Genomic DNA, 13,733 nt, shown 5'->3' with positions numbered 1-13,733 from the left:
ACTTTTTTTTTTTTTTTTTAAGAATCTGATTGGGAAACTGCTTTCAAAACTAATGCAGTCAATTTTAAAGCATGCATCAAAAGCATAGCAGGTAGCACCTATTTTTCTGTAAGATGTAGTTACTGTCACCATTTCATGATGGCTCACTTACCACTTCTTTTTATTTACTTGCCACAAAGGCAAACATACGAAAGGGCAATATATAATACAAAAAATTAAAACAATAAAAAATTAAACCCTTTCAAGGCAAGTATTTTCTTAAACAGCCTCAGGAGACTAAATAATGAAGTAATGGAATGGCTATCCAGCAAAGCAGAGACTCTTTGAATGTCTGATTTCTTCCACCCCAGTACTTGGAGAAGCTGATGCAGTTAAATCTGTTTATTAATCAGAAGCACAATGAAATAGGCAGCATTTGCTTTCAGACAGTGAGGGATATCCTTTTGTGTCTGTCAAAGAAGCACTTCAAATTCTTCTTGAAGTCTATAATCCCACAGAATTTGTTCCTTAATCTACTGTAGGGACAAATAATAGAAGCTTTCAGTCCTGTCTTTACTTTCATTTTTATTTCTGGACATAAGTACAACTTTTTAAGCATGGAAAATACAGCTCTCCAGCTGACATCCAGTGCTTTCTGCTAGGAACTCTTTATGAATGGAAATCTGTATGCAAAATGTCCTCCTTTTTCCATCAACCTCCCTCTCACTGTGGATTCACACAGAGTTGACTGCTTGAAACACCTCACAGTTAGAGGTCTGAAAATGCTATGGTTCATTAGCGGGAAAAAGATGACAGCAAGAGGCTGGTGAAAGACCTCAAATATTTGATCTGTTTTTTCTCATCAAAGAATAGTCATTAAATGCAACACTCCACGGTCCACAACAACAGAGAAAATTATCTTGCTGTTCAAAATCAAGCTAAGCTACCTATATGTTGACTAAAGGAATATCAAGGAAACAAAAAACTCATCGCAAAAGACAGTTTAAGTAGGGACTTTTGTTTTGAAAATCCTCCTGCTTAACAGACTCCATCCTTTTTTCTTAGCAGTTTGTACAATGAGGAAAAAAGTTGCAATCTGTATGCTCTATAACTCTCAACAGAAATTAATTGTACTCGCTATAATTAGTATTTTGGAGCTTCCTATTTATGACCTCTTTTCTGGAAGACAGTCTGGCTACGCAAAGTCCAATGTCAGATAGCGAATCATTTTCCATCCTAAATTAAAGGCAGCATTTGGTTATATATAGCATCTTATCTTCCGTTAAGCTTAACAGGAGGGATATTACTTCACTAATTAAAAAAAATGCCTTTGGGGTGGGGGGGTAGAGGAATCTAAAAAACAGTGGATTTGCATCAAAATGAAGAAAAAAGAAGGGAAAAAGTATTTCAATGAAGTATAATGGTGCACCTTGTCTTGTAAAAATATTGTCTACTGAATCTTAAAAAAAATAGAAAAGGTCATTACATATAGTAAAAATAGGAAAGTAAATGTATCTAGCGAAGACAAAAAAGCATTTGCCTACCAGGTATGGAGCGCATCAGTTTCTTGAAAATTGGGAGTTTAAACTAAGCTCAAACACTTCCTTTTATTTCAGTGAAAATAACCACACTACAAAGAAGTATCTCCTTTTCCCAACATATTAGTTAACCACACCTCTTGCAAGCCATTTTTTTTTCTCCAACTGTGACTGCTTTTGAGGGGTTTGAGCTCAGATGCACTAATGGGCTGCACAGAAACTAGAGCAAATGCTTGAACACTAGCAGTTTATTAAAAATTTTATTTTGAGTATGCCAATTGCAAGGCTAGAGAAAACATACTGCACAACACACACGAGTGCACGAACAGATAGCGCAGTGCAGCTTGCGTGTGACTAAACAGAAAGTGTGATCAGTACGATCAAGGAGTGATCCTTGTCAGCTCTAACACAGAATGACAGCTACATATCAAGTCAAAAATCTTGGCAGATAGAGCTTTTCCCATATTTAATTCCACTGAAAAAAGCAAAAGATAAATAAAGAACTTGTCTAACAAACCAGGCAATTCACGCCCTCTGCGTGGCAAACCACTGTACAGGCAGTACTGGCTCTGAAGTGACGGTAACTCTTGCATTTTGAGGGAAAACCAGTGTGCTAGACCAACTTGGATCACTTAGGCCTCACATCTTCACAAGTAGAGCAGTGCAGATTATAAAACTGGGTTAGCTGTGGCCTCCTATCATTAGTACAGGAATAAAAAAGTGCTAGAAGGCTAGTGGGCCAAAGTATTTATAGACTAAAACCTGCGGATGGCATTTTAAGCTGAGGTCTCTTTGTGTTAGATGGCTGTCAAGGATGAACTGAAAACCTAATGAGAGTTTTCAGAATAGTATTTGTTTTAAAGCCCATCTCTCTACCATTGTTTTCAATTTAAAACCAAACGTAAACTGCTTTTTAGCAGTTCTAACAGACGCAGTTACTAATTCCTTATGAAATGTCTTGAAATATAGTATTTTTCACAATATTAAAAAAAAGAATTATTTTCTGATGTGTTATGCAGCTCTTCTTTTACACTCCTTTCACCTTTACGGGGGTTTTCTATTGTTTGTTTGTTTTAACCTATTACAAAGCCTTATGTCAAATGTACAACTGTTTAAATTATAAACCATAAATTGTAGCTTCGGGGTGTTCGCTTATATTGAAATTAAATCCTTTCTCATATCACCTGAAATTATTTTAATGGTAATGGGGAAAAAAAGGAGTGGTGGAAAAGGCTACATGAGCCATTTATCGATTTTGTGTTTACAATATAAAGAAATGTACTGGAAGGCTTCCAAATACTTATTTATCATTTTCAAGACTTAATAAAGTTAAGTAGTCCAAGGGCCAATAATTGTCTAGTATCTATTAGAATAACTAGGAGATTTATCCTGATAGATTTGTAGGTTTTCCACCAGAAGACTAACCAGTTACCTGAACTGGAATGTGGTAACAATTTACAGAAATCATCTGCACTTAATCTAACACTTTTTATTAAGGGATGCTAAAAGATCTTGTACACAGGAATGGTCCCTGTTTTATACAGGTGAATACTGCGTCAAAAAAAGGTTACATAATTCACATAAGTTCCCATAGGAGAAAGAGGCAAACCAATCTCTGACATCTTGATTCTAGCAAATCTGTTTTCTAAGAGGTCAATGTTCTGTGACTTTGTGAACCCATGAAGGACACGTAACATATCCCTGTAGGCTGGGGAAAAGTGGCAGCTCACAACATTCAGGATGTGCAGGTCTAGTTTCGAGTAACTTAGTAAAATAACCGCATTTATCCAGAGAATCTTCACTGGATTTTTTAAACTGAAAGTTTAGTCTTTTACAATTTAAGCAGCCAAGGATATAAAAAACAATCTATCTATAAAAATTAGTATTTATGTGTATATTTGTTGAATTGTTGAAATGGTCCTATTTACTTAGGGCCCAACGCTGTGATACCCTATACTCAACTCTAACATCACCGGGGTTAGCATCTTTTTGAAAACACTGCCATTTTACAGCAGAGTGCCAATAACCCCCAGGGCACGAATGGGCAAGGACACTCAGAGTATCTTTCACCATGGCTTATGAAGAAAAAACAAAACCATACATTTATGTCCTATATATAAATGAACATCCCCACAACAAGAGTAAATCAGCATTACCCCACTGACTTCAGTGAAGTTACAGCAATTTAAACCACTGAGACTCTGTAAGAGACTCTGTAAGAGACTCAGTCCAGCAAGTAACTAAAATCTTTGAGACAAACTATAAAATGCAGAATACTTATACTCATGGGTAGTGTTATAATGTGCTTTGGCTATGTTTGTTCTACCTCTTTACAATGGTAACGGCTCTTCTCTGTAGCCACCCTAAACCAGACATTCCCGGGATGGAGAGCTCTTCTCCGTAGCAGCTTTGGAGGCCACTGCACAAGAGCAGGGTGCCAGCATCGGGGTTCTGATCTCAACAGTGTACTACACCCTTACTTTAAGTTCTAACTTTCTCCAAATGAAAAACATGCAACTACTTCTAAAGCGCAGTAATTTCGAGACAGAAAAGGTTAACAGCACGAGGCCCACAATCAGCTTTGTGATCGTCACGTTATTTTTTCAAATGGAAAAACCAGACAAAGTGCACTGCCTAGGAAGGGTCTCAAACGCTGTCTGGCTTCCTTCTGGCTGACCATTAGGGACTTGTTCTCAATCATGAATCAAAAGACTAAGAGCGACAGGCCTCACACTGCATCATTTTCCCGTGCTTTAACAGCGAGGTCACCTTTGACACTGGGGTAAAAATCTGCTGTATTGCCCACTGTATCGCTGCTTGCCTGTTAAAATGAAGCAGCCTGGTATGGTCAGACAGTCTCTGGGGATCACCTTAGATCCATTTCAGCAGTTTATTTCTCTGCCCCTTCACCAGACAGTCACTGGTTTTTTTAAGGCCTATATTCCTGAAACAGTTCTAGTATGCAACTATCAACATTACTGCGAGTAATATTGCAGCAGCAGGGGGGAAACAGAGCTTTTATCTACTGCCTGTTTGGCAAATTAAATTAAGGGTTTTTTTCTTCTATAAGGAGAACATTATGCAAGTTTAACTCTGTGTGTTCCTCAAGGTTTTGGTGAACAGAACGCTCAACTGTTTCAAGGAAAAGGAACAAACAAAATTTACTAGATTATTTGCTATCCGTTGTTCGACTTCTATGTCTAGAAAAGAATTTATACAATGCCCTTTTTAAATTCAATTACTGCCCTGAAAGAGTTTCCTTTCAGTAGTGGTGAGTTGATTTTTAATATTCTTCTTTCTTATCTCCTCCAGCTTAGTATTTTAACTTTCCATTTCTGCAAGTTTATTAACGACAAAAATATTTTTTATTTTCCTTGTAAACACTTTTTGGGGATAATTATTACATAATTATGTCTTTTAGTCTCGTTGAATCTCTTGCCATGAACATCCTGAGGAACAGCTGATGGATTTTGCCACGTCCGTTTCTTCATGTATTTTTGCCATGACTTTGTGCTCACTGACAGAACAGATGCTGAGATGTTTCTCACTTTTGCTACTGATTCATCTGTCATAGCTACTAAATTTGTCTGAAACACCGTGGTATGAAGAGAGACAGGTAAGACAAAGTCTACGCCCCTCTGTTACCCAAGTTTCCCTATCACGTCATGATTTGCTATCTTTACCAATCCCCAACATTCCATGAAAGATATGAACATGGGAAAAAGCAAGCAATAAGCAGACATTACACAGAAAAGCAGGAACTTACACCCAACTATCTTCATCTCTGCATCAGAAAGAAAGGGGAGAGAACAAAGGGAAAGGAAAGGGAGAGAAGCCAGGAAATTAAGACAAGGAGAGAGAAAAAAAGAGAAAGAAACATCACTCACAAGTAGAAGATGAAGCATGCACTTTTCATCAGAGGATCAAAGTAAAAGACAGAATACTTATCAGCACATGGGGAAGGGAAGGGATGTCCTTTGGGGAACTGACAAACGCCATGCCTATGCAATAGATTTCTGACCAGCAAGTTCTGTATACAAAGAAAGTTGCAATCCAAAAGGCAAGCAGCACATGCCTCATTGCTTTTATCTCTGGGAAAAGGTAAAATTGTCAGCATCAGATGGACGGTCTTAAACCCAGTAGCAATTTAGAAAAGAAAAAAAAACCCACAAATGAACAAAAACCCACCACACCTCTTCATGAGGCTGATTTGACTGAATCCCTTCTGATTTGGACAAGAAAGATAATTAAAGTCTTTATGATGCTCTGCTTAGATCACAACACAGTAGGAAACAAAGAACATTTTATCTTTAGAAATGAAGACAGGCATGGTTATTTTGTAGGATATTAATCTTGTTCTGCATAACCATGCAAGATATAAGCACATACAGACCGTTTTCATTTTATTTCTTAATGATGACCAGCTACCACTCATGTTCTCATGATCTGAGTGAGGGAAAGGAGGGCTTGATATAGGAACTAATGCTACTGTTTAGAAAACAAAATGGGATAAGAAAACTGTGTGATAAGACATAGCTACAGAATTTTAATGGTTAAGATGTCTACATGTGAAAGGTTTTCCTATGAAAAAAGAAAGTGAAAATGTTAAAACCTATGACCAAGAAGATTCATTTGAAATGCTAGAGCTATTTACTTTTTTAAAAATAGATTTCTTTTTTTTTCAGCAGAATGATCACTGCATATTTTAACAATACTAGGTGATGTAGCCTTTATTAATTTATTCATAAAAAACATTTTAAAATCACACTGCCTTCAAAAAATCTGCATCCACTTGCAAAATACAAGTCATGAACTTCCTGTGCTCTTTTCTGAAAGAAGAAACTCTGTCTTTAATGAGAAAGAAACAGTTCTGAAGCAAAGCAAGGAAAAGGTAGTTTGACAAAGACAATTAAAGCAGCAGACATAACTGAGAACTGCTGATGTGCATAATAGGATTGGTTTTTTGTTTGTTTGGTTTGGTTTTTTTCAAAAATGAAATATTTTCTAGCTTTAGACAATACTAGCAAAGCTAAAAAAGAATGTTTGATTCTAGCTGTAACGACATAAGCACAAAGTAAACTGACGGACATTCCTTCTTCATGTAGCTTGGCTAATCCCCCTGAAAGATAACTTACTCTACCCAAATGTTCTATCCTGGACATTGGGTAAACTCAAACCACAGTCTGATCTATTGTTTTAAAAGCAAATAGGCAAATATCTGCTGTTGCTTGAATAATGTCAAACGTATTTTCATTGCCCAAAAAAATGATAAGTAATTAGAATGAATACTGTTCACTGCATCAGAGAAGTTACATTATATTTTAATCTCTTAATCTTTCAGAGAGTTCATTAATCTGGAGAATACCGAGGATAATGAAAATTTTTGTTTGGAGCACCATTCATGGTTACCTCTATCTTCACATCTCATCTCTACTCTGGCAATGCCCTAATTTATCATCCCAGTGACAGTCTATTCACACTTCCATGGCCGCCTTTCTTTTCTTACCTGGTGTTTTAAGACATTTACAAACTGCCTTTCTCCACAAACGTGAGCCATTTTTTTTTCCCAATACAAATGCCTAAAGCTTTGCATCGAAACTCTATATATGCAGACCTCTTGTAGCCCCCTTTGAATCGAGAAGTTCGGGTGTCCAGCACCTCTAGAGAGGCAGTAAGCATTTAACATAAGAATGGTGGTCCTTTCACGCATTTGTTTGCATCAATCAGTATTTTGAGCAGATCTATACATATATGAGACCAATTCCAAATAGATTATCGTCTTAAAATCCCTGTGTTTTCTCCAACAAGAATTGTGGTTCCCACAAAAATGAGATTAGCAAGCCACTGTGGTCTTTTGAAGAATACCATTTGAAAAACTGATGGGCTGACCAAAGCTGGGAAGATCACTACTGTACACGTATAGCCAGCCTTACAATGGATGTAGAGGGAAGAAGGCCCACTATGCCAGCTTGCAGGAAGAGGCTAGTGCCCAGAAAATGAAAAAACGATTAGGGGGAACACTGAGGCCATAAAGCTATTCCTTAAGCTTGTTAAAATTCAGTGGTCTGAAGCACTTGAGGGACACTGCTATACATAAAAATGGAGAATAAAGCGATTCTTGTACTAGAATCAGTTCACTTATACAGGCAAGTAAATATTATCTTTGATGTTGACTTTTCTAGCTGTGATCTAGCTATTCTAGCTGACACATCCAGCTGAGATCTCAATTACAGCAGATCACCTTGCAGCAGCTGTGTCTGCATATCAACATGCAATATTTAATCTTTTCTCTATTTGATTGCTTTGGGTTAAGACTGGAACTGCTATAAGGTCACTAAAAACTAAAATTTATTATTGGCTTTATAGCCCACATCCTCTGCTGTTTTATTACTGTTATTTTCAAGTCTGTTAGTAAATAAAACACATACTGTTCTAAATCCTTTTACTTTAGTTTCTAGAAATTCTTCCCATCTACTCCCTATTTTTATTGTGCTTTTTGAAGAGCCTCCATAATGATGCTACAACAACTACTTTTGATACTGATGTGCCACTGCAGTCTTTCGAGTAATAAAATCTGATACTTTTCCCATTATGCTTTCATAAAATTTCCCATGTCTGCAAAGTCATCCTTGGTCTTGGTTATAACGCACAGCAATGAGATAGTATTTCAAATGCTATACATGCAATATAATTAATAAGCCCATTTCTTACTACACTGTAAAAATCAAGACAGTATAATGCCAGGTTTTTATCTATTGATTGCATGACTGGCTAGGTTCCGGTTTCCTCCCTAAATGAACTCTTGGCTATGCTGGAGCTACCTCAACTCGTGCCAGAACAAGAAGCATCTCAAGCTGCTGCTCCAGAAGTAAGGAGCAAACGAAGTACAGCAATGCTTCAGCCAAGACAGCTGCTGCAGGGACTAGCTGCTCTGTAAGGCCAGCTGGAAAATCAGACCAGATTTGCAGCCTCATGTATTGTCAACCAATGCAAAAGGATCATACTAAACTCCGAAAATCAAGGTGGCAAAGTGGAAACTCTTTTTCCAGGCTTTGGATTATTTGGAAGAAGAAACTTCATGCATTTTAAAAGAAACATCAGCAGGCATGAGGGATATCTAATTGGGGGTTTGGGGCGGGAGGAATATCAAAGCAGTCTTTCCAGATCACCTTTTATACCTGTAAATTTAACACCTTCTATTACTATAATGTTTGTTGATCAAAATGTTTCAGCATGCCTCCCTGAATCTGGAATTGCCATTTAGTGATAAATAAGGCAACTCTTCTGTTATTAATCTTCTTCAAGTAAAGCACACATCCCAGTGACACTTGTCTAGAAGAGTATGAGAAAAAAAAATGACCAGTATTTTAAGATTAGAGCTGTTATGTTTACCTGGCATTATAACATCAGGAAAACCCAACTTCCTGGTAACAGAAATGCCTCTGTTAAAGATCATGGGGTTTTCCCTTCGAATCTGCTCCATGTCGCCACGTAGAAGCTGAAGCGATATTATAAGTCCTGGGAAAAAAAAAAAAATGTTCATTTTTTCAGACCTAAGAATTAGGTGTCTGCATATACAAAGCATGCAGGTAAAATAATGTTTTGCTCCATGGTTAATTTAATACAAATATATAAATACAGAATTGTTTCCTCCTTTGGAGTAATTTAAAAGTGAAAAGGAAGATACAAACCTACTTTAAGGGATCAGTTAAGAGCATAATATTACATAAAAATACAATTTTTAAAAATCAGAATAATTAATTTCACAGAGATCTCACAAGTTACAGTAAACTACTTAGCATTATTTCTATTCCTCACATACAGCAGGTTACAACACATGTATGAGCAATGCCACCTCCATCTGAACGACATCATACAATGCCGTAGAGCATCTCTAAAGTGCCTTTTATCCCACTTAATACCATAAAAAAAAAGCTAACCAAAACTCAAAGCGTATCTGTTCCACTCGTTTCTTTAACTGCTTCATACAAGAATGTTGATTTTAATGAAACTCCCTTCAGTAGCTCAACATGTTTCAAGAGTACCAACTGTTCAAACTGACTTCAGAAAACAAGAGTAAGAAAGGCTCAGCAACTAGCTCTTTCAATGCGACCCTTTGTTCAGTATATCAGCTGAATAACTTGACTAGGAATAATTACACAGTTAATCTCAGTCCAACTGCTTTCTCTAGCTGCTTTTAATTTATAGCATACTACACCCCTAAAATGAGGATAATGTATTGGTAAAGTCACAAAGTCAAGCATTAAGATACTAGAAAATGCCAGGATTAAGCTCAACCATGCAAGCTTAGTCTCATCTGCTCAGCATACATGACCAGCTTCACATATCAATGTGAATTACATTCATGTAGTAATTTTCCACAATCTTTATCTCATTCAATGAATGATGGTTAGTCAATAGTTCTTTCTATCCTCTCTGTTCACTTGCTGGAACAACACACACGAAAACAAACACTGCCTTGGATATATATTCTTGCATGAGCCATTTAACATTCTCCTATTTCCTACGCTTAATATATTGGCTTTGCGAAAAATATTTAGTCGCCATTTTGTTAGACAAGTTACTAGGGGAATGAAACCAGTAATATCATGAACCTCGCACCCAGTTTCTGCTCTCTTCCCTTGAAATAATTATCAAGCCTGTTGTTTGGCTTCAGCCAAATTTGGCAAATAAGTAGATATCTAGATAACATGAAGATTGTATAAGTTTTATGAATACTGGGAGTTGGGATGAAAAAAAGAGCATAAAGCCTTAAAACGAAGGAAAAGGGAGGCCAACCAGCCAGCTGGACAATCAGCATGTATGTATTCAAAAGCTGCCAAAATAGAGACTTGCAACTGCCCAGCTAAGTAGGCAGAAGCGCGCTGCAAAGCACTGCAGGGAAAATAGAGGCTTTATAACCATGGACAAAATTCAAACCCTTTGAATACCATGTGTGAGTGTACATCTGTGTGCGCGTGTGCTACAGAAGGTTTAACAGAACACAGGAGACAAGTTGATTAGAAATCAGTCTTGAGTATTTTTGCCACTTACAGAAAAACTTGTTCATTTTATATCCTCTTTTGCTATTAAAAACAAACAAATGAAAATAAATGCAAAAAAATCCAGCATAAAGGACTGGAGCAAATTTGGTAGTTCAGACCTCTTCACACCCAACACGCCCAGTACTTAACAAATAGCACCAGAATTAATCTATTATCTACACAAATCAGTCACTAGTGGTAATAGAATATGTAATTTTCCAGCATGGTATTACATATATTACTTATGTGATACCCTCCCACATATTCCACCCCAAAAAACTTCTGCCTAGCTTCTTGCTCTCCCCAACAGATTTTGTAAATCTAGTTTCCAGTCCTCTTTTTCTACCCAGTCTATCCTTCCAGGTTTTTTTCTCTTCGCTGCAGCAGATCTGAAGGACTAATTTTACACAATTCCCCATTTACCTGGGAAGGTGGGGAGAGAAACAACGAGAGAGCTTTTCTTCAGGAAAAAAATCCCACTTGTGATTTGAGCACGAGGCCCAAATGGTATTACTTACGCTTAAATCACGTCAGCCTGCAATACAGCCCCTCCCAGCAGGACAATACCTCTGCCAAGTTTCAACCTCCTATTCCAGAGATGCACTAGATCTTAATGAAATGTTTGAAATAATGAGTTTAAAAAGCCAAAGCTATCTATTTCCCTTTCTTTCTGCTCTTCAAAAAAGCTCAGGTTTGGAAAAAAAAATTTTAGGTAGACACCTGGCATTGGAAATAAATGCAAACAGTCCAAGTTTTCAAATTTATAAACGTTTCAGGAAAATGTTTTAATGATAAGTGGTGGATGACCTTAACTGTAACAGGAGGAAGAGCAGGGAAGGAGACCAGCTTTGCATATAATAAAATTCCAAACCTGAAAAATGTTTTATTTGCTTATTGTTGTGCTTAATATCTTCTATGGGAGTGTGAACTGCATATTCCACTACAAATCTCAATATGCAAACAAACGAAATTACGACAGTATCAGTATTTGGACATCAGTATGCCGATAAATCAGGCACTCAGTAATGAATGCAAAACTAGCTGTCACGAAGCAGAACTGTATCCTCCTGGCTGGTTTATTTGGAATGGAATAGTAATGATACCTCTGAATTGGTGAACTACGGAAATCATTAAATGAGGTAACAAGATAGGGCAAGATTTACTTTCCATATTTATCTGTCATCAACTAGGAAAATAAAAATGGATTTGAAAAGTGGCAAAAACTCTGCCAAGGCAGTTATTCTCCTCAACTATGTAATGAAACTTTTAGTACTGAAACTATCACAAAGAGTCTTCTTGATAATTCATTTGTAGGTACGAAAACACTGCTTATTTTCTGGACAGTCAGAATTTTCTGAACAAATATGTTAGACAAATTTAGCCTCTGGCTTTGCTTCTGTTGACAAGGATGCATAGTATCCTCAGGAGAGCAAGCCTTAAATATGTGTTATACCTGGAATTTTCAAGGGAATGCAGGATGAAAAGGAAGACAGTTTTACTCAGGGAAATTCTGATAAATAAGATTTAAATTCTTCACTTCCTGTGCAGCCAAGGCTGGTCACAGTAACTTAAGCCAGCGTCAAAAAAAAAAAAAACCTTTTAAAGGAGTTCTGCCAATGCTGATCGCTGCTGATGTTGCATCCCCCCAGGGCTAGCAGTTTCACAAGCGCAGATATACGCAGTCAGTGGAACAGCCAACAAATGAAGACTCACAGAGTAAGCCAATACTATAGCAGGCCACTAGCTCTCTCCACTGCTGACCTCTCTGGAGATAAAATAGCACTACAGGTATAATGATGAAGGAAATTTAGCATGCTGAATTCATATTATTATCAGCCATATCTGAGAAGGAAAGATATCAGGTGTTTTTTTTTTTTAATTGCTGGTTAAATTGGCAGATGCAATACAGATTTTCACCTGTAAACTGAACGTGAATGAATTTTAGCTAAACTTTTAAATTATCACAAGTAGAGAAATTCAGCTATGCATAATCTCACATCTCACTGAATTTCTCTGCTATAAATAATAAGCAGTTTCCTAAAGGAAATCTTCAGCTGTTATTACGACAAAAATGGAGAAGTAAATATTTACCATAGTTTGAGCTGGGTGCTGTGTATTTGGTGCTGGACTTGCGAATAATATTTTCATGGATCTGGCACCATTCATTTTCGTTGTTACACCTAAAATAAAAGAACACTCACTCAAGTTAAAAGCTTTCCGCTGACCCATCTTAGGACAGGAAAGTCAACTTTGCTGTAGAGATAACATGAAAGGTCGTGGGGTTTTGATGAATGAGAGAAATCCCACATAACTCTTGTCTTTAAAAATGGAAGGAAGCAAAACATTCCCTAATAGTTATCTCCTTTTTATGGACACTTTGGAGCCCGTGGTGACTTTTCTGTCATCAAAGCCACTGTTTCACTCTTCATATTATGGCAGAATGAAGAAAGCTCTGGGCATCTTTAGTTGAATTCTGTGCACATAGAAAATTAATTTTAAGCTGAAATCAACTGTTGCCATATATTAACTTTTTGTGTTTAATAAAAAAAAAGTTAGAACCAAGAAATAAAAAGTGAAATTTGAAAGACTAAATAAACCCCTGATTTTTAGTATCTCAGACATTTACAACAAGACTTTTGCTTACCTACATATTTTACAGAACACCTTGAAACATGATGCAACCCCCACCCCAAAATTGTAGGACAAGAATATACAACAACACAAAGCACGCTTCTGTATGTATACCATCTTCTGAAGGAGCATTTCACAATCGTTTATTCATCTATATGTAATTTTAATAAGCATTTGTAAATACTGTTATATTTCATTTTCAGTTACATTACCATCTGTAAATCCTCAATAAAATTCTAGGACCGAAATGACAATCTATCTTTCCTGTTCGGTTATGCAATTAAAGGCTCATCACCTGGAACCCAAAGGAGAAGAGGAACAACGGCAGGTGCCCGAGAACCTCACCAGAGAAAACACAGCCCCCCGACCTGCTCCTGCCGGGCTGCCGCAGGAGGGTGTTCAGCACATTGTGCAGGTGCGAAACCCGTCAGGATGCGTCAGCCAGAAAGGCTCCCTGGATGGCTTTAAAGACTGAAATGGGTTACCGCCTTGGGTGATAATGGGATGTTGGGGAAGAGCATTTTGGGATTGCTCAGGACTT

At 37.2% G+C, this 13,733-nt stretch overlaps 1 protein-coding gene across 1 annotated transcript in view; it reads right to left on the bottom strand.

Annotated features, from left to right (window-relative positions):
• Positions 1-13,733, bottom strand: part of DOCK3 (dedicator of cytokinesis 3) — a gene marked incomplete at its 3' end in the record, with an annotated part of 69,928 nt that overhangs the window by 39,781 nt on the left and 16,414 nt on the right. The window contains exons 6-7 of the mRNA XM_009573989.1: positions 12,653-12,741; positions 8,910-9,035 (exon numbers count right to left, since the gene is read on the bottom strand). Coding sequence (XP_009572284.1) covers positions 8,910-9,035; positions 12,653-12,741 — 215 coding nt within the window. The remainder of the gene's footprint in view (positions 1-8,909; positions 9,036-12,652; positions 12,742-13,733) is intronic.

This window comes from Fulmarus glacialis, unplaced genomic scaffold (assembly GCF_000690835.1).
Source record: "Fulmarus glacialis isolate BGI_N327 unplaced genomic scaffold, ASM69083v1 scaffold11220, whole genome shotgun sequence".
Lineage (NCBI taxonomy): Eukaryota > Metazoa > Chordata > Aves > Procellariiformes > Procellariidae > Fulmarus > Fulmarus glacialis.
The sequence above is the reverse complement of the archived record's forward strand: the minus strand, read 5'-3'. Positions and strand labels throughout refer to the sequence as shown.